The following is a 20,034-nucleotide window of genomic DNA, read 5'->3' as shown; positions in this document are numbered from 1 at the left end:
GCTGCACAATGGATGAGCCCTGAGGGACCTCATGCTGTCAGCAGTGGTGGCAGGGAGACACAGGCCAGCACTGCTGCCAACAGCCTGAAGAGCTCCCTCTCCCTCAGAGACCTCTGCTCAGGTAAAGCCATATGCTTGACAATGGCACTGAAAAGAATCTCAAGACGAGCCAAGCTAAAGGCAAAGTCAATAAGTTTATTAAGTATTTAGACAGAATCATAGGAAAAAGGCAGTGTACACTCGAGGCATGGGTGTGTGCTTCTCAAGAGAGTTCTCTTAGAAGGCCTGGAACTTGCTCTGTAGACCAAGAGGACCTTGAATGCGGGCTGGTTTGCCCCCCACCCACATGTCTGACAACTCTTAGGTGGCTTTACAGTGGCTGTGTATATGATCTGGTGGCTTTAAGTTGCATTCTTCAAAGGAAGCAATTTATTACAAGATTTAGAGATTAATAGAGCTTGAAACTAAGTAAAAAGCCTTATTTGGATTGTGCTTTGCGTCAGTGACACCCTAAGGGGCCATCTGAGGTGCACTGTTCTAATTAAGGGATGTGAGAGGGGTGCCCCTATGGTAGGACTCACTGTTGCTAGGTTTTGGTTTTTTTTTTTTAATCCTTGTCTGAGGTGCGTTCAGGGAAACACACATTAGCTCTCTGGCTAGCTTGGTTCATCCTGTGAACCAGAGTCCTTGCATAGAAGCTGTTTCTCCCAAGACATGCAGTAATGAGGAGAGGTGGGAAGGCTACGGATCCAGAGACAATCACTGAAGGCCACCTTATGCCCCCCAATAGCCATCTATTGTTCTCTTCTGCACCTGACCTAGCATCTTTGTGACCACTGGTTAAGCCTTACGAACATATGAACAAACCCCTGACTTCTACCAATCAAAGGGCTGAGAATGCCGTCAGACAGTATCTATGGCCAGTATAGAATTACCCGGTTTGCTGCAACCCACCTGCTTGATGTCCTCACATATGTATTTGAAAAGTATTATTTTTAGAAATCCACAGGGTTGCTACTTCATTGGAATATGGAATTTGGAAGAGCTCCATCTACATTGCCCTGCCATGGTCACTTCCGTTAGGTTCAGAATAATTACCTCCTTTAGTCCTCTCTGGAAGGGGCCATTGCCTTCACTGACCATCAGTTGTGTGGAGGTACTTTGACTTTTAGTCAGCAAATTATGCCCCAGGGAGGGTGGGAGGGTTCCTTTCCTTCACACACCCCCTTAGCTGCCCCTCCACCGACTCCATCCCCATCTGATCTCAGTGCTAAGTGACCTGTCTTCTGTCAGGTGCCTAGAGCACTCAAATTCGGAGACAGAAAACAGAATGATGAATGCCAAGGACGGGCTTCAGAGAGAAATGCAAATTATCATTTAAGAGATGTGGAGTTTGGGCTTTGCAAGGTGAACGTTTGGGATGGGTGAGTTAGTTGGTTGCAGGCAACAGGAAAGTGGTGTTACTGGGCCACAGTCTTGAAAATGGCATATGGGAAGTGCCGTGTTAGGTGTAATTTACAACAACAACAACAACAACAAAGTGACTTGAGGCCACCCTGGTCTCTATATAGTGAGTTCCAGCTAGCCAGTGCTACATAGTGAGCCCCTACTTCAAAGACAAAATAGAATTAGAGGCTAAGTTGACAGCTCAGCTGGTAGTGCTTGGTTATCATGCAGCCTTGGACCAACTTCAGCCCTGCATGCACTTGGTATGAAAGCTAACACCTGAAATTCCTCACTGGAAAGGTGGAGGCAGGAGAATGAAGGTTATCCTCAGCTACCAAGTGACCTCAAGGTCAGACTGGAATATGAGAGATCCTGTCTCAAAAACAAAGCAAACGGGCTGGTGAGATGGCTCAGTGGGTAAGAGCACCCGACTGCTCTTCCGAAGGTCTAGAGTTCAAATCCCAGTAACCACATGGTGACTCACAACCATCCACAACAAGATCTGACTCCCTCTTCTGGAGTGTCTGAAGACAGCTACAGTGTACTTACATATATTAATAAAATAAATTGTTAAAAAAAAAATGCCGGGCGTGGTGGCGCACGTCTTTAGTCCCAGCACTCGGGAGGCAGAGGCAGGCGGATTTCTGAGTTCGAGGCCAGCCTGGTCTACAAAGTGAGTGCCAGGACAGCCAGGGCTACACAGAGAAACCCTGTCTCGAAAAACCAAAAAAAAAAAAAAAAAAAAAAGCAAACAAGCAAACAACAACGGAAAAAATAAAAGTAAGAAAAATATTGACTGAAAAGCTTTGAGCTTGATGAAAAATACTCAATCAACAAATTTAGAAAGCCCAAGGAGTTCAAAGTACAACCAACGCAGAGACAGTGTGGCAAAACACAGAGCAGAGCGGGCCGGGCATGGTGGTGCACGCCTTTAATCCCAGCACTCAGGAGGCAGAGGCAGGCAGATTTCTGAGTTCGAAGCCAGCCTGGTCTACAGGACAGCCAGGGCTATACAGAGAAACCCTGTCTCGAAAAACCAAAAAACCCCAACAACAAACAAACAAACAAAAACAGACTGAGGGAAACCCGTGTTTCCTTTAAAATTACAAGGCCTATAACGGAGCAGTGGGTGACTATGATGAACTGAAGCCCTAAAACCTCAAGAAAACAGAACAAAATGTCATAAAAGCTAGACTTTCATAGAGTCAGTACTCATGAAGCAGTAGTAGCAGAACACAAGGAAAGAACAGATGGAGAGGAAAACAATCCTGAAGAGCAAGAAATGAGAGGCCAAAAGAAACAGTACATCCAACGGGAAAACCAACGTAAAGCAGCAGAAATAGACCCAGGTACACCAACAAATACAATAAGTATAAATGGACTAGATGCACAAGCTAAAAGACAAAGACTACCCCTTGAAAACTTTTATTATGAAAATAAGTTCAGGTGTATAGAACATGGGAAGTACATGAACAACATGGATATTCCTGCCATATAGAGTCATGTTTACTCCTCATACGAATGTTTGATGAGGAGGTTATGAAGGTCTATTTTACATAGTATACATTACACAATGAAATACTAGTCACGTGCCAATGGGAACATACTGGGCTTATTTTGGGTATCAGACAGAGCTAGGCTCCCAGTTACTTTTAGTCATGTGATTTATGTGTGTAACTAATTTATTCTCTCAGTGAGGTCCTAGCACGGTATGAAGCAGGTTGTTTTCTGGTTATTGTATTTCTAAATATTTCTTGCATAAACAAATAATACTATCAGCAAATGGTTCAGTGCAGCGCTTTGCGGTTTGGTAAACACTGAATGCAGAATAGCTTTTATTTATGACAGTTACTGAAAGCATTCAGCGGAGTGGCACGAAATAAGCAAACAATAATTGCCAGTTTATTATATTTATAATTGTTATTTATGAACTGTCACAAGGCCTGGCACATATCACTAACCCGTAAACATTGTGTTCGTAAGAATAATAAGTACTTTATTATATTCAGACTCAGTAGAGCCTGGCACCACACGTGCGAGAAGAAAGTGGAAGTTTATTCTTGTTAATTATTATTATTAAGTAAAGCACTTAACAACAGTTCTCCCCGCAGGCGCTTACTGAACAGTCTCACTGGAGACCGCCCCTCCTCCCAAGCCTCGAGAGGCCACGCCCCCTGTCGCGGAAGCTCCGCCCTCTGCCGCCCGGTCTGTGCCTGCGCAGTGGCCCTGAAAACCCTGCGCATGCGCAGTCTCCCTTTCTTGTTGCCGCTGGAGCCGCTGGCCACTGCTGGAGCCCGGCCGCTGCTACGTACGTGCGTACGTGCGTGCGTCGGGGCGTGCGTGGGTACGTCGTGCGTGCCGTGAGCTCGCCCGGCACCGCGGCCTCGCCCTCCGCCCCTGCGCCCCGCCACCCAGGCCGCCGCCCCCCGCCCGCGCCGTCGCCCCCGACGGGGAGGACCATGGCGAAGGTGGAACAGGTCCTGAGCCTCGAGCCACAACACGAGCTCAAGTTCCGAGGTAAGCGGCCGGCCGGCCCGGGAGCTGTCACTCAGCGGCGGGCCGGTGCCGGAAGGGACGCGCCCTGAGGGCAGGACACTGTCCGCCTGAGGCCCGCATGCACCAGGCGTCTAATGCATGCATGTGGCGTCAGTGCATGGAAACGGTTTGCCTGAGTACCCTTCCGTCAGCTCCCCCGAGGCAGCGAGCTGCCGGGGCTACAGCCCACGAAGTCTGTGCACACTTTCTGTGTAGTACACTTTCTGTATACATCTGTGTGTAAAGGTGCATGCCCAGGTGATTAAAAAGGTGCACGTGGACAAATATATATGCATGGTATACGCATGTTATAGATAGTGTGTATACATACATGTGCGTACATATATGTACATACATACACACTTGTGTGTATGTACACATGAATGTTTCCATTCACTAATTTTAAGGGCCACGAGGCAACAGGGTCCATGCCCAGCCTGTTCCTTGCTTCTTTGCAAGTTTGAGTCATGAGATTGGGCACAGGAGGCCTATAAAGTTCAACAACCAGTAAGCAAGATGGCAGGATACAGTGGTAAGCACTAGGAGGAAGAGGAAGAAACTGGACTCTATGGAGGTGTACTTGAGGTTGGCTGATGGGATCCTCTGTGTATTGCCCACGTGTAGCCCACAGCTGGCGCGCACAATTTTGGGTGGCCGAGAGTCACCCGTTTCTCCACCGCTGGGAAGTAACGTAGGATCACAGCTCTTATCTAGTTGTCGCATTTGAGTTCTGATTTCAGACGTTCAGATACTTAGCCACTGTACCCACAGACTCTTGGAAAACGCTTCATATCTGTGGCTGTTCACCTTGCCTTCCAGGTTCAGAGTGTGCACTGTGACTCTTACAAGGAAGCAAAGGCCGTCCAGTCAACCTGAAAACAAAAACCTTAGGCAGCCTAACACAGGGCTGTGGAGATGGTTCACCCGATAAAGAGCTTGCGGTCAAGGCTGAGGACTTTAGTTCAATCCCTGAGACCCACATGGTCAAGGGAGAGAACCGACTTGTGCACGTTGTCCGCTGACCCCAACGGGTGCAGCCTGGCACACTTGTGAACAAACACACAGACACATACACAAAACATTTTCAATAGAAGCATCGACTTAAATGTGGACCCTCGTCACCAGAGGTTCCCCCACTTATCGGGATCCCACTTGTTAGCGACAAGGAAGTGGTGTGCATTTGGTAGTGACTATTTGGAATTTCCAATGCTGATTCTTTTCCAGGTTACAGTGTTGCGGGATCCCGTGCCTGACTGTACAGCAGTGAATCGCCGCCTGGTTATAACTGTAGCTCTGTGTATTTTGTGTGTTTGCACCCTGTCACGTGTGCAAGGCGTCCATATCTGTGGTGGGGTGCTCATGTGCATAAACTCTTTGGCTGGTGTTTTTATTTATTTTGCGTCTAGGTGTTGCAAATGGCGGTATGTGTGCCACAGTGAGTGTGTGCTGCCCAGAAGACAACTTGTAGGAATCATTTCTGTCCTTCCACCGTGGGGGTGGAACTTAGATCTCCCGTCTTGCGCAACAGTGCTTTTGTTTCCTGATCTGTCACACGCTGGTGTTCTCTTTTAGAGATACGTGGGTTCTCGTGTGCTGAGGTCAGTTCACGAGACAACCCTCCTGACTTTGCTTCCCCAGGGCTGGTGTTACTGTCTCAGCACATATTTGAATAGCGTATTGTTATCAAATGGGCACTGTGCACCTGTAGGATGACGTGAGTCTGGGGCATGTCAGCTGCGATGTTCAGAAAGGTCAAGTAGAGCCAGGCGGTGGTGGCGCACGCCTTTAATCCCAGCACTTGGGAGGCAGAGGCAGGTGGATTTCTGAGTTCAAGGCCAGCCTGGTCTACAGAGTGAGTTCCAGGATAGCCAGGGCTATACAGAGAAACCCTGTCTCAAAAAACAAACAACAGCATCAACAAAAAAAAAGGGTCAAGTAGTAGGTCGAATGCACTTTTACATACATAAACATATTTCAACTTAGGAAGGGGTTGTCAGGATCTAACTTTATTGAGGGACAGCTTTGACTTTCTGTGATGTTCTCAGTGGCTTCTCTGGAGGGGGAGACTGGGAAAGGAAGACCATAGCCAAAGTGACTTTAGTGGGGTCGCCTGAAGCTCTTCCCCGTGACATGGCACATTTATCCCGCTGATCTGCCTCTGTGTGTCAGAATCCAGGAAAATTCAAATCCAGTTGGTTGGTCTTGCCTCCTCTTCTCTGACACCCACCTCTCCTTTGCATCCAGGGAAAAAGGGGGCAGATGAGGTGACCCAGACTAGCGTGTGTTAGGAAACAACTTCCCAGGGTGTGGGAGGTCAGATCGTGACAGAGTATCACTGAATCTGGTTACAGAGTTCCAGTGACAGCAAGGGGGAAGCAGATAGGAGACAATAGTGTGCATAGAGGTCCAAGAGGGAGTATTTGCTTCTTGGGAATGCTGTGGGTAGAAGGTGTGGGGCGGAGTAGAGGGCCAGACAGGCCAGTACCTGAGAGTCAGATCTACACACCCACTTGACTGACCTTCCTCAGGTTGATGCCTGAAGCCCTCACACACTGCTGTCTCTGAAGGAGGGGACACCAGTGTTCCAGCTCTTCCAGTTTAGCGTGTGTGACCTTATCTGCCATTTGCTCTCTTACCCTTTGGGTTGGTGGCAGTGCTAAGAAGGTGACACATCTCCAGCCAACATCACTGGTTGGCAAAGAAATAATCCAAAGGTTTGGTGTCCAAATGTCCTTACTCTGGAAGAGTCGTCCAGGGATGTGTGGAGACTTGATGGGGGTCTTGGGAGTGCCAGCCATACATTAGCGCGTAGCCCTTGCCTTGCAGATGAAGTCTCACTAAGCCTTCCAGGCTGGTATGGGGTGAGTGGTTTTCCTGCCACAGCTTCCTGGTGCTGGGATTGGTGCCACCAAGCCCAACTAGGGTGTTGAGTTTCTTGGTTTGTTTTCTTGTTCCTTGGTTTGAGTGCCGAGACATAGAATGAGAGACCCAGCAAGTTGGCTCATTTATGTTAAGGGAATTCATTTCAGGGTGAGAACCTTCAGGCTTAACTGGTCTCCTTCATGTTATCCAGAATAATGTCTCTGATTTCTGAGGTTCATGTAAATGAATTACACTTATGAGCTAATCAAAGTGCTTGTCATCCAGGGAATCATGGGTCTTTTACTGCAGTTGAAGATGATGCTATGGGATTTAGTATGTGTCGTTAATCTTGGGAATTTTGTGTGATGTGTTAAGTTTAAATGTGTTATAGTGTGGACGTGGTGGTGACACATGCCTGTAAACTAAGTACTTTGGAAACTAAAGTAGGAAGATTGTGAATTCAAGATCAGATTGGACTACATCTCAAGATAACATAAAAATAAAATAAAACCAAACACAAAAACGGCTGAAGTGTGATATAGGTCAGTGGTAGTGGGCTCTTGGTTTAATCCCTAGACACACACACACACACACACACACTGCATGTGCACACACATGTACACATGTATATACACACAGCTGCCTATGCACCCACAAGTACACACATGCAATACACAGGCAATACACACACACATTATGTGCACATGTACATGCACATGCACACACAATTACAGATGAAAACAGCCTACAGGTTCCTGTGCTTTTTTTATTTCTGTGGACCATGCCACATTGCACTGCAGTAAACACCCGAGGAGAACTGCTCATGGGAAGACACAGAGTCTGATCTTCATGAGCCAGAAGTGAAGGACTTGAGAAGCTTGTGGAAGGGCTGTTCCCTTCTGTTTTCTCCATCCAGGCCTTGTAGGGTCTGACTGCCTCTTACCTCCTCCTGGGAGCTCTGACTTGTGTCTATGCCTAGCCTCTCAAAGGTTTGTCTTTCCTTTCTCTCCTGTCGGATCTCCTCTGTGGTATGTGATGTCTTGTATAATTTAGGTCATTGTTCAGGAGTCAACACCCCTACACCAAGTTCTATTGAAGTCATAGCCTGGAATGATAGCTAAGCACCTCACTGGGTTGAGACACCAACCTGTTGTAGGTTCAAGGCCTCCTTGCCTTGTTCTGGCAAAAGCTGGTTCAAAGCCAGTGACAATTGGGAAGTCAGACGCAGCTTACGTACCTAGGTCGGGGCACTCACTTGAGCACTCCAAGCTTGTAGGTAGACACTGTCTTTTGTATGGAGAGAAGAGTCTTAGACTTGTTAGTTCAGGTCATGGAGTTGGTATAATACAAACTTGGTGGGAAGAAACCAGAAGCGGTCTCCCAACCAGAGGCTATAGTCCTCACCGGCAGGAATTACCTTTCCACTGTTTGCTCGCTCGCTCAGTGGGTCAGAGCTCCGGTTTCCTTAACATTTCAGGATCCTGTTGGCAGACAGTGCTTTACAGCACAACAAAATGTCAGCAGTGTGCTTAAGGTTCTTTATGGCCTTGGTTTAAATCCATCCTGAATAGATCATCTTCATGTATTTAATTATTAACCAGCTTGCTCATCACAAAAGCAAGTGGCATTAAGTTTACTGGGCTCGCGTCAAACTTAAATCTTCACTGACAGTACTGTTTACTTCTGAAACCTTATCCCTCGGAGAAAAATGAACTAGAAGGTAACTTTCTCTTATCTTATTCTTTTTCTTAAAAACATTTGTGCAGCCCTTGGCCTTGTACTTGGAAGGCAGCCTGGTTCTCTGTGAGGGCTCGTGTCGCGCAGCCTGGCAATTCCCTAGTAACTTTTCATCCCTGTGTTGACATATTGAAGTAATTAGTCTGAACTGATGCTTCTTAAAGAGCCCAGCTCTTACGCAGCATTAATGCCATTTTTTATCATTACCCTTTCCACCACAGAGATGTGTTTTGTGCCTGCAGTCTTAGGCTAAGTAGTTGGAAATGAGGGGTGGGACAAGGGAGTAAGTCCCAGAGAGTGTTAGAACTAGAAACTCGAGTTTTAAGGTGAAGAACTTCCTCCCACACTGCTCCATCTGTCTCTCTATTTGGTAAAACTTTGCCATCTGAAGGCTGACCTGGCCTTGAAGGAGCACTGCTGTCTGCGAGATGACAGAAGATGAACACAGACGAGCCTTCCATTAGTCAGGACGAGCTTGCCGTGGAGTCTTTCATAAAATAAGAGCCTTGAATTGTACTAAAACAAGGGTGCATTATGGTGCCGGCGTGTCTCGTTTTCTGTCATTTCAGGGCCTTCTAGGCCCACGCACGGTCAGCACACCACACCCAGAGAGCTTTGGCCTTGTTCACTCGTTCTTTGAAGCCTTTACCAGGGGACCTGGGCAGCTCTACCTCAGAAACAAAAGTGGCTTAGAGAGCCTTGCCCACTGAACTTGATAGTCATTCCAGGATTATCTTAAAAAGTAATGGTGTGGTAATAAAATACCTCCTGGAATTCTCGTTTTTAAAAATGCTAAATGCATCCTTTAAACAGAAGCTGTTGTTGACTGGAAACAGGCCCTCAGGGTTACTTCAGGGTTTCTCCCATGCATGGGGTATCTGGAGTCACTGCTGTTAACGTATATAGTCTCATAAGAAAATCTTCATTATTTATATATAATATTAAAAATACACATTCAGTGTTTAAAATTGGTTGTCTAAAAGGATATTTAGTACATGTTTCTCCCACCCCCTTTACGATAGCTCCTTGGTGCTGGTTCACACAGTTTCATTCTCTGTAGAGTGAGATGGAAGGTTTGCAGCTATGAATAAATGGCCATCAGGGTAATTTCTTTTATTTTGAAGGTCTTACCATGTTTAATTTTTTAAAAAGATGTATTTATTTTTATGTGGTGTCTGTCTGCATGTATGTCTGTGGGAAGGTGTCAGATCCTTTGGAACTGGAGTTTCAGGACAGTTGTGAGCTGCCATGTGAGTGCTGAGAATCAAAGCCGGGTCCTCTGGAAGAATGGGCAGTGCTCTTAACTGCTGAGCCACCTATCCAGCCCTAACAGTTTAAAAATGATTATGTACAAGACTTGCATCCTGGGTAGCCTTGAATCATCTATTCAAGAAAGATCACTTGGTTCAACTTAATGAAGCCTGTGCCCTTTCAGTACTTATGGAAGCATGGCAGGCACAAATCCATCCTACCTGTGTTTACTAAGAGCAAGGACTCCTTTCAGAGTTCTGATGTGACTCCAGCACAGTGGCCAAGGGACCTGTCACTCCTTCATGTGTAATTTCCTAATGTTAGGTCATCTTTTGACCCTGTAGAGGCTAGTGACTGCAGCATGTGCACCCATCCTTCTTGGGAAGATCAGCCCATCCTGTCAGGGTCTGTGGCATTTATTACTGCCTCCCCAGAGACCCTGGACAAGAGCAGGTTGTGGTTCCAACCATCTCTTGGGTGTTGGGTGTCTGCAGAGCTCATGAATGATAGAGGTTTCCTCAGCTTACAGAGTCTGACAGAGTGTGAATCACCCAGAAGGCACTGTCTAAGGTAAACAGGTGCTGCACAGCCTTTCCCAGCTGACCCCTGAACCTTCCCGTCTGAGCCCCCAGCAGAGAAGCAGGGCAGGGTGAGTTATCTGGTGACTCTTGGCATCCCTTCTATGGGTAGAGGGCAGCTTAAGGTTCTGTACTTGGTGTGCCCAGAATGATGACATGAAGCTAGTGGTGAGTTCAGGGTAACTTGAGGTGCACCCTGTTGTGTCACATGTGGGATGATATTTATCCACAGTTGTGGTACTTGGGCATCCTTCCTTTTGTAGCATCCGTGCCCTCAGTACCACATTCTCCTTGCCCTCGTCTCTTCCTGCCAGCTCATTGAGTGGCACTCACATCTGTGCTGAGCAGCCATGACAGGCCATGACTGTCGTGGCTACCTCTACCCTGTTCCCTCTGTGGTAGGCTTGCTTTGCTCTGACTGACTAATAGCCCCTTAACAGATCTTCCAGGCTGAGACCTGTCTTTCTCCACATTGGTACACCTTTCAGAAATGCAAATCTAATCATATTTTGCTTAAGTATGTTAATGTTGCCCAGTGGCCAGTAAAGATTGTATCCTTTCACAGATGAAGTATGGCTGTCACTTCACTTCAGTGTCATCTCCCTTCTAGTCTGTGCTCACCTTGGCCACAGGACTTTGACACAGACCATCTTCCCTGCTCTCCTGCCTAGTTCTGAGGCGCTGTCGATCTCTGTCTCTCTTTTGCTCTTGCTTTCTCTTCTTCATTGCTCCAGGATGAGGTTTCACACTTGACCCTGTGTGTTTTCCTTGGTGTACTGTGTTAGTTGGGACCTGTCTCTTTCCCCCCCAAGCCTTGTGTAGCCAAAGGACTGGGCACAGTGTGTTCAGCCCAGGGCTTCTTGCTCCCTGATTCTTCCCCAGGCCTCTCCTATCTTGTCTCCTGTCTCCTCCATCCTTGTTCCATGTACCTGTGGTGCCCTTTCCTGAAGAGAGCCTTTCTCCCTCCATCCTCACTTGGCTGATCATTCTTTACGACAGCTGAGGGTACAGTGGGTTTGACACATTACTTCACAGCTTCTCTTTGCCTTTGAACCCCTCTCCTTACCCCTCTGTGGACTCTATCCATTACCAGGTTTCTCTCTGTGACACCTACCAGACTTGTCCTTGGGTCTCCTGGAAACTTGCCTCTTTTTGTTTCTGTTTCCGTACATCAGGGTTCTGGCCTTCGGCTTCTCTTATCTTGCCCTTTCAACTGTGTTTCCACACAGTGCCCTAACTACTTTGTAGCTCCAGGAGGTTCTTTGGCTCTTTTGGCTGGGTTGAACTCCTGCCAACCTGGTTGTCCTGGGAACTGTAGACTCAGCCCCCCCCCCCCCTCGGTGATTCTTACCTCTGAATCTGATCCTGTGTCTTGGGAATGTTCTCACGTCCAGTTAGGCAGACATCCTCAATTCACTTTCCCCCTTTCTCACACCTGTGACACCATTTAAATCATTAAAGTACCAGCCTATTCACTGCCCACACCCTTCAGAATGTAGTACTGTGTTCTCAGTCTTCCAGCTTCTGCCACACTTTGAACTGTATACAGTTGACAGACTCATTTCTTTAGCGCTGGGGACTGACAGGATCCCATGAATGGCAGGCATCCTCCTGTGGAGCTCCATCCTCAGCCTTCCTTTGTGACGGAGGGGGAACTTTATATTTTGAGGGAGGTGTGTCTACGACACCTAGGCAGGCCTGGAACTTTTTCTGCTCCTACCTCAGCCTCCTAGGTTGGCCAGTATTACAGGCCTGTGCCACCAGGCCTGGCTCAGAAAATCTTCCTTAATTGAAACGTGACCTTGAGAATTCTCTATTTAAAAACATTTGTTGGCTCCTTCAAGCTTGCATCACACCTCAACTGTGTTGGGAGAATAATGTGAGTTACTTTGAAGAGCTTATGATAGACCTCAAGATTCCGGCTCGTGTCACACTTGAATTTTAAAGATAGACCATGTTGGTCTCAGTTGCATGCTCAGTCACAGTCTTAGTTATGGATGGTTCCTTCATTCCAGTGAACCAGTTGCTCTTATCTCTAGTCTTCTGCTTGGGAGGCAGTAGTGTCCATCTCTCTAGCCTGAGAGTCCAACCCAGAGCCTGGACCATTAGTTTGCCAATTCCTGCTGCCCACAGCATGCCTCTGCTCCTATGGAGGAGACCCTGGGGAAATTTTTTTTTTTTTTTTTTAATGGAGCTCATTTTCCAGTGAGGAAAATTGGACTCTGGTATCAGCTGGAGGTGAATGCTGGGTGAAGACAGGCATGAATTAAAGGATTTGGAAATAGCTCTGTTCTTATCTTTTATGTGTTTTATTTTTATTTGTGTGTTTTATTTTAAACATTTAAAAAGATTTTTGTTTTATTTTTACATTTTAAAGTATTTAAAAGATTTTGTGGTTCTGGGGATGGAACTTGGGGCCTTGTCCATGCTTGGCATATGCACTTTCATTGAGCTGTATCCTGACCCCTGGGCTCCATTTTAACTAGGGCATTGGGGAAGACACTTCACTGAGGTTGGTGATATTTGAGCTGGAAGATTGACCTATATACAACTTATATAAACCTGAGATGTTTGGAGAAAGATATTTTAGATACCTGGAATGGCAGATGCAGAGCAGGTGGCTGTGAGTCCCTGAGGTCAAGGAATAGCAGCAGCCTTGTGCCTTGAATGACAGAGGGGTAAGATGAGCTTTTAAGGGCACAGACAAGGAGACAGCTGGAGAGATGAGACTATGCTGTGATGGGTACGAGGAAGAGTTGGAGAGATTTATTTTTAAAATGGCCTGCCTGCTATGTCTGGTGATTTTGGACTAGCTTCAGGACAAGAGAGACAGGTATGATGGACCAGAGTAGCAGCAATGAAAGAGGAGAGGTACTTGGGTTCTGACTGTCTTGAGGGTGGAGCCCTCAGAACCTGCCAGTCACCAGGTAATAGAAGCCAACTCGGAGCCGGGCGTGGTGGCGCACGCCTTTAATCCCAGCACTCGGGAGGCAGAGGCAGGCAGATTTCTGAGTTTGAGGCCAGCCTGGTCTACAAAGTGAGTTCCAGGACAGCCAGGTCTATACAGAGAAACCCTGTCTCAAGACTTGAGGAGGGGCAGAATAGGGAGAGTGGGTCTCAGGCAGGTTGGGTAGGTGTGGCAAATACATATGTAAAGAAATGTGCCTGGAGAGATAGGAAATGGATAGTGGGCTGGGAAGCCTAGAAGACAGAGCCAGGCTGCACACACATATGGAAGTCAGCAGCTTGTTAAAGCACAATAGAAAGGAGTAATTTTTCCTGCTGAAGGAATTCCATAACCCTCTCTAAAATAGAAGATGTTTGAGCAGAGCCTTGAAGAATGAACATACTTCCCAAAGCAGCCCTGGAATGGCTACTTAGGTTCTTCAGTAATAGGGAAACCAGACTAGAATCCACCCTAACCAACAAGCTACATGCTGCCCTTTTTCCCATTGGTGAAATGAGAAAGCCAGTTGAGCAGAGACACTGAAGGCCAGACATATCCTCCATGGTCTGTGTTGTCTATAGCGGAGAGGGGCAACTTTGGGGAATCCTGTAGCCTGAGAGATTGAAACTACCATGAGCCATTATTGCAGTATTGCAGTAGCTGCAACCTAGAGAAGTTGGGGCCCTTGCTTAGGATCACTCCAGCCCCCAGGCTGGGTGTCTCTCAGCTGGCTCCTCTGTGCACTCAGACTGTGTTTAGGGGAAGTGGCTTGCTCTATATGGTCACAGTGACCATGAATTTTGGTCTTTTATGTAGAGAAAAATTACTAGGTGTTTGTTAGTTGATGGGGTGAAGAATATGCACAGGAAAACTTTGTCTTTTGAAGATTTTGGGGGGATGGATATATAAGGTTCATCTTGCATTGGGTCTGTCCTGCTGGATATCCTAAGGAAGTGTAAAGGGCTGTGCTGGCTGTAGGCAGCCAATTTTCTGTTTAGGAAAATCTAGAATATCACAGCAAATCTGTCTCTCTGTCTCTGCCTGTCTCTCTCTTTCTCTGTGAGTGTGTGGTATGGGTGTGATTTGTAAGGCTGGCTTAGAACTCATAGCAATTCTCCTGCCTCAGTCTTCCAAGTGCTGCAGTTTCAGGAGTGACCCACCGCATTGATCTGAGTAATGTCTATCATGGGGTAAGTGAGGTTATCTCCTATACAGATAACAACTTCTGCCAAAGTTGGAAGTTAGGTTCTCCTAGAACTACTGAAACCACTGCTGTGCTGAACGTGTTCTAAGCAGGAACTTTGATTTTTATAAATTACATTACAATGACTATCGCCAGAAGTCTGTTGGTTTTGGACAGCCAATGGATTAGGACAATATTTTTGTACCCACAGGATGTTCTGGGCATGAGCCTTCTTGCAGAAGTATACCACATACTTCTCATACTACATAGCTTTTCTTTGAGACTGGGTTTCATTATGTGTCCCAGACTGGCTTCAGACTTACAGAGATCCACATGGCTCTGCCTCTCCAGTGTTGGGATTAAAGGTGTGTGCCATCATGTCTGGCCACAGGAGCTTTCTTTATGTAAGAATAGACCTAGCCAGATAATTGAGTAAGTTTCAGACATAATGTAGTTACATGTTAGTGGGTGCTAACTGTAATTTAAACCTTTCTGTAGTGAGGTAAGTGAGACTGAGTGACTTGGGTGTCTTTACTCTTTGGCTGCCAGCCCTCACCTCCTGCTTTTCCTTACTCACCAGAGGAGTTTAGTGTGGCCTCTCTGTGTGTGCTGTAATAGTTAGCTATAATCCATGTGTTCCTCTACATGCTTGTCAGACACAGTTGAGAGGCAGATAGAAACGGGTCATTCTTTCAAATGGCTGTGTCATATTCCTTTAGACAGATGTACTACATGTGTTGCACAAGAGAATTCTCTCTAATCCAAAGTCTCAGCTCCTTTGTTTCCTGGGCCACCCCTCCTGCCTGACATCCTGTGTTTTCTAGGTAGCTGTGAGTCTGATTGCAGGCCTTTAAAGCTAAGAGAGTGCTGGCTGCACTCCAGTTTTACCACCTGTGGAGGACTTAGGGGCAGGTGGTTTAAGGAGCTAGGAAGCTAGGAATCAGGTGAGCCTCCAGTAGGGGGTTGTCATCTACTTCTGCCAAGTTGGCCCTAGGTCCCTTTGATGGCCCTGTCAGTGACAGCTCTGGGTGTTGATTCCTCTGCTGTAATAATGGGTGTGACATGGCTTGGCAGCCTCCTGTCTCCTGAGGATGTTGGGGAGGGTACTTTATTAGTTTAGAATACTTTTGAGTTTAAAATTTCTTTGAAACAATTGTATCTGTATGTAGGGTTCTTTATATGACTATTTCAAAATAAGAGCCATGGGATTGAGCTTCAGCCCGTGCTGTTTCAAACACAGTGGTTGCGATACCTTGGTGGGTTTGATGTATTGTTTTGTTTTTGCCACAGGTTTTCTCCATAGCCCTGGGTGTCTTAGAACTCAGTTTGTAGACCAGGCTGGCCTTGAACTCAGATCTACCCAGGATCAGAATTCCTCAGCCGCTCCTACACCTTCTACTCCAACCATCTCTTCCATGGCTACCAGTTCTACTATAGGGACCCATCCTGCCAGGGATGCTCATCAAGGGCAAAGTTCATCTGCACCAGGCCTCCTGGATCACCCAGGGTGCCACCGAGGCTGACTACCATTTGCACAAGGTGGGCATGGTCTTCCACAGCCACCACACCCTACTTGACATTGCCAGGCACCTCAACCAGACCCAGGCTGGCCAGGAATGTAAAGGACGGCCACCCCTAGGCCAGGCCTGGCTGCCAGGGATGCTGTATAAGCTGCTGAGCTCCCAGGTCCCAGGTGACTGCATGGTGGCCCTGGGCTTCAGCATGCATGAACTCAGTCTGCTGCACCTGCAACGTCACATGCAGCCTGGCGTGGCACCCCATCTAGTCGAGGAGTTGTTCCTTGGGGATGTCCCCACAGACTGGGCAGAGAGACAGCACTGCCGTCCCACTGGCTACCAGTGTCCCCTGCAAAGTGCACTGGTGAGTATGAAGCCCTGTGGGGATGCTCTGGCACCAGCCCAGCAGGTCCTATAGTCAGATCCTGATAAGGGTCTGCCCCACTCTTCACACTGCCCTCAGCTCTAGTCAGCTAACCTCAGGACATTAGTACATTCCAGTACCTCTGTGTGAGCCTTCTGGTCTCCACTTCTGCAGGGCTAGATGAATTTTGTAGAGAATAACACAGTTCACCCTCCTTACCCTAGCCATTCTTGGCATGCATCTCCTGGGTTTGGGCTTCATGATTCTTGCAAGACCCCATGCCTGTCCCTGCAGGGCACAGTGGCTCAGGCAGGTTTCTTCCTGTTTGGTCCTGTTTACCTGGTCCCTCTATTCCCCACTCTGCACATCTCCTAACACCCAGCATCCCTGCTGTTAGGGAGCCTGCCTGTCACCTCCTCGAGGGCACTAAGCCCTTCCTCAGGGAAGATCTGTGGCACCACCCAGCGTGGGGTCTGGCATCTGGATAGAGGCAGCATAGTGTTGGCACATGCATTGGAAACACTGCTGGGGCTGTGGTTCTCTCTTAGTGACATCCTTCAGGAGCCCAGGGTGACCAGGGGACAAACCACTGATGTGTATGTGCACACGTGCTGATGTTATAGGGTGTAGCATCAAACTCCACACACGTTATGGAGTTAGTATAATGAACAGAGGTGGGGTTGGGCTGTGGGCAGAAACTCTCACTACTGAAGCTTAGTGGAAACAAAGGAGGTGGGCGGTGTTTAGGACTGTGGATTGGGACCTGGGCCTCTGTGAACAAGTGGGTCCACGTGAGGCCTGTGGTTCTCATTTCTCTTTCTTTGTTTTGTTTTCTTGCTGTTGTTGTTTGGAACCCGGTTTTGTGTAGCCCTGGCTGTCCTGGAACTCACTCTGTAGACCATGCTGGCCAGGAGCTCAGAAATCTGCCTGCCTCTGTCTCTGCTGCAGTTTCACTACCCGGCTTGGGTTCAATGCTTGTGTTCTGTTTCCAAAGCAGTGAGTTAATGTTGAACTAGTGTAAGAGTTGGAAAACCAACTGAAGAGTTCTTGGCAGTTGAAGAGCTGACCCTCTGTGAACATGCTGTCTGACCTCCTGGTATCTGTCCTTGTGCTCCTTCATCCTTAATAGTGTCCCACTTTGGAGCCCAGACTCACCTCAAGCTCTTCATCCTTCCCCCCTTGCCTCCTTTGATTACAGGCAAGTGCACTAAGCCTGTTCTTTCTTTGTTTTTAGAAGAAAGGAAACTTTAAAAACTGAAGAGCTCTGACGATAGCCTTTTGATACAGATCCTTTCATGAGAACGACACACACATGAAAGGACTTCATATTTGCACCTGATAGTAGCACACTCAGCAGCATAGAAAACCTCACACTGGCTTGCCATTCCTCCAACCCTCTTGCTATTGGTAATACATTATTCAAGACCAATGGGATGATGGATAGGCCAGTTCATGGAAACAGAAGCAAACATGCAGAATAGGTCTTGTAGAGAAGGAAGGAAGGAATGAAGGTAGTGACATTAAAGGGAGAGCTATACTCCAGGGGATAAGAGGGAAAGAGCCCAGCCATGGATTCCTCTGCCTGGCCCTCCTCTTCCAGTCTTGGAGTCCTCTGCCTGGCCCTCCTCTTCTAGCCTTGGGGTCCTCTGCTTGGCCCTTCTCTTCAAGCCTTGGGGTCCTCTGCTTGGCCCTTCTCTTCCAGCCTTGGGGTCCTCTGCCTGGCCCTCCTCTTCCAGCCTTGGGGTCCTCTGCCTGGCCCTCCTCTTCCAGCCTTGGGGTCCTCTGCCTGGCCCTCCTCTTCCAGCCTTGGGGTCCTCTGCCTGGCCCTCCTCTTCCAGCCTCGGGGTCCTCTGCCTGGCCCTCCTCTTCCAGCCTTGGGGTCCTCTGCCTGGCCCTCCTCTTCCAGGCTTGGGGTCCTCTGCCTGGCCCTCCTCTTCCAGGCTTGGGGTCCTCTGCCTGGCCCTCCTCTTCCAGCCTTGGGGTCCTCTGCCTGGCCCTCCTCTTCCAGCCTTGGGGTCCTCTGCCTGGCCTTCCTCTTCCAGTCTTGGGGTCCTCTGCCTGGCCCTGCTCTTTCAGCCTTGGGGTCCTCTGCCTGGCCTTCCTCTTCCAGTCTTGGAGTCCTCTGCCTGGCCCTCCTCTTCCAGCCTCGGGGTCCTCTGCCTGGCCCTCCTCTTCCAGCCTCGGGGTCCTCTGCCTGGCCCTCCTCTTCCAGGCTTGGGGTCCTCTGCCTGGCCTTCTTCTTCCAGCCTTGGGGTCCTCTGCCTGGCCCTCCTCTTCCAGCCTCGGGGTCCCATGCCTGGCCCTCCTCTTCCAGCCTTGGGGTCCTCTGCCTGGCCTTCCTCTTCCAGCCTTGGGGTCCTCTGCCTGGCCCTCCTCTTCCAGCCTTGGGGTCCTGTGCCTGGCCCTCCTCTTCCAGCCTCGGGGTCCCATGCCTGGCCCTCCTCTTCCAGCCTTGGGGTCCTCTGCCTGGGCTTTCTCTTCCAGTCTTGGGGTCCTCTGCCTGGCCCTCCTCTTCCAGCCTTGGGGTCCTCTGCCTGGCCCTCCTCTTCCAGCCTTGGGGTCCTCTGCCTGGCCCTCCTCTTCCAGCCTCGGGGTCCCATGCCTGGCCCTCCTCTTCCAGCCTTGGGGTCCTCTGCCTGGGCTTTCTCTTCCAGTCTTGGGGTCCTCTGCCTGGCCCTCCTCTTCCAGCCTTGGGGTCCTCTGCCTGGCCCTCCTCTTCCAGCCTTGGGGTCCTCTGCCTGGCCCTCCGCTTCCAGCCTTGGGGTCCTCTACCTGGCCCTCCTCTTCCAGCCTCGGGGTCCCATGCCTGGCCCTCTTCTTCCAGCCTCAGGGTCCCTTACCTGGCCCTCTTCTTCCAGCCTCGGGGTCCTCTGCCTGGCCCTCCTCTTCCAGCCTCGGGGTCCTCTGCCTGGCCCTCCTCTTCCAGCCTTGGGGTCCTCTGCCTGGCCCTCCTCTTCCAGCCTTGGGGTCCTCTGCCTGGCCCTCCTCTTCCAGCCTTGGGGTCCTCTGCCTGGCCCTCCTCTTCCAGCCTTAGGGTCCTCGCCTGGCTCTCCTCTTCCAGCCTTGGGGTCCTCTGCCTGGCCCTCCTCTTCCAGCCTCGGGGTCCCATGCCTGGCCCTCCTCTTCCAGCCTCGGGGTCCCCTGCCTGGCCCTCCTCTTCCAGCCTTGGGGTCCTCTGCCTGGCCCTCCTCTTCCAGCCTTGGGGTCCTCTGCCTGGCCCTCCTCTTCCAGCCTTGGGGTCCTCTGCCTGGCCCTCCTCTTCCAGCCTTGGGGTCCTCTGCCTGGCCCTCCTCTTCCAGCCTTGGGGTCCTCTGCCTGGCCCTCCTCTTCCAGCCTTGGGGTCCTCTGCCTGGCCCTCCTCTTCCAGCCTTGGGGTCCTTGCCTGGCCCTCCTCTTCCAGCCTTGGGGTCCTTGTGGCCCTCCTCTTCCAGCCTTGGGGTCCTCTGCCTGGCCCTTCTCTTCCAGCCTTGCTAAGCTGCTGTAATGCTCCTGGAACTTTTCTAGATGCAAATCACCAGTGTGAGCAAGAGGCAGAATCATGTGATTTGTTGTTTCCATTGTAGTAGAACAAATATAGGCCTTGCAGTCAGGTAGGGGAAGCAGCAGGGCTTGAT

At 49.1% G+C, this 20,034-nt stretch overlaps 1 protein-coding gene and 1 pseudogene across 1 annotated transcript in view; both read left to right on the top strand.

The window, feature by feature from the left end:
* Positions 1 to 3,775: 3,775 nt before the first annotated feature.
* The window catches only part of Vapb (VAMP associated protein B and C), a 38,997-nt gene continuing 22,738 nt past the window's right edge, over positions 3,776 to 20,034 (top strand). The window contains exon 1 of the mRNA XM_021153711.3: positions 3,776 to 3,963. Within this exon, the coding sequence (XP_021009370.1) occupies positions 3,906 to 3,963 (58 nt within the window). The 5' untranslated portion in view covers positions 3,776 to 3,905. The remainder of the gene's footprint in view (positions 3,964 to 20,034) is intronic.
* LOC147005718 (protein APCDD1-like pseudogene) lies at positions 13,248 to 16,474 on the top strand (annotated as a pseudogene).

Source organism: Mus caroli, unplaced genomic scaffold (genome assembly GCF_978045245.1).
Source record: "Mus caroli unplaced genomic scaffold, Mus_caroli_1 scaffold_2, whole genome shotgun sequence".
Classification (NCBI taxonomy): domain Eukaryota; kingdom Metazoa; phylum Chordata; class Mammalia; order Rodentia; family Muridae; genus Mus; species Mus caroli.
The sequence above is the reverse complement of the archived record's forward strand: the minus strand, read 5'-3'. Positions and strand labels throughout refer to the sequence as shown.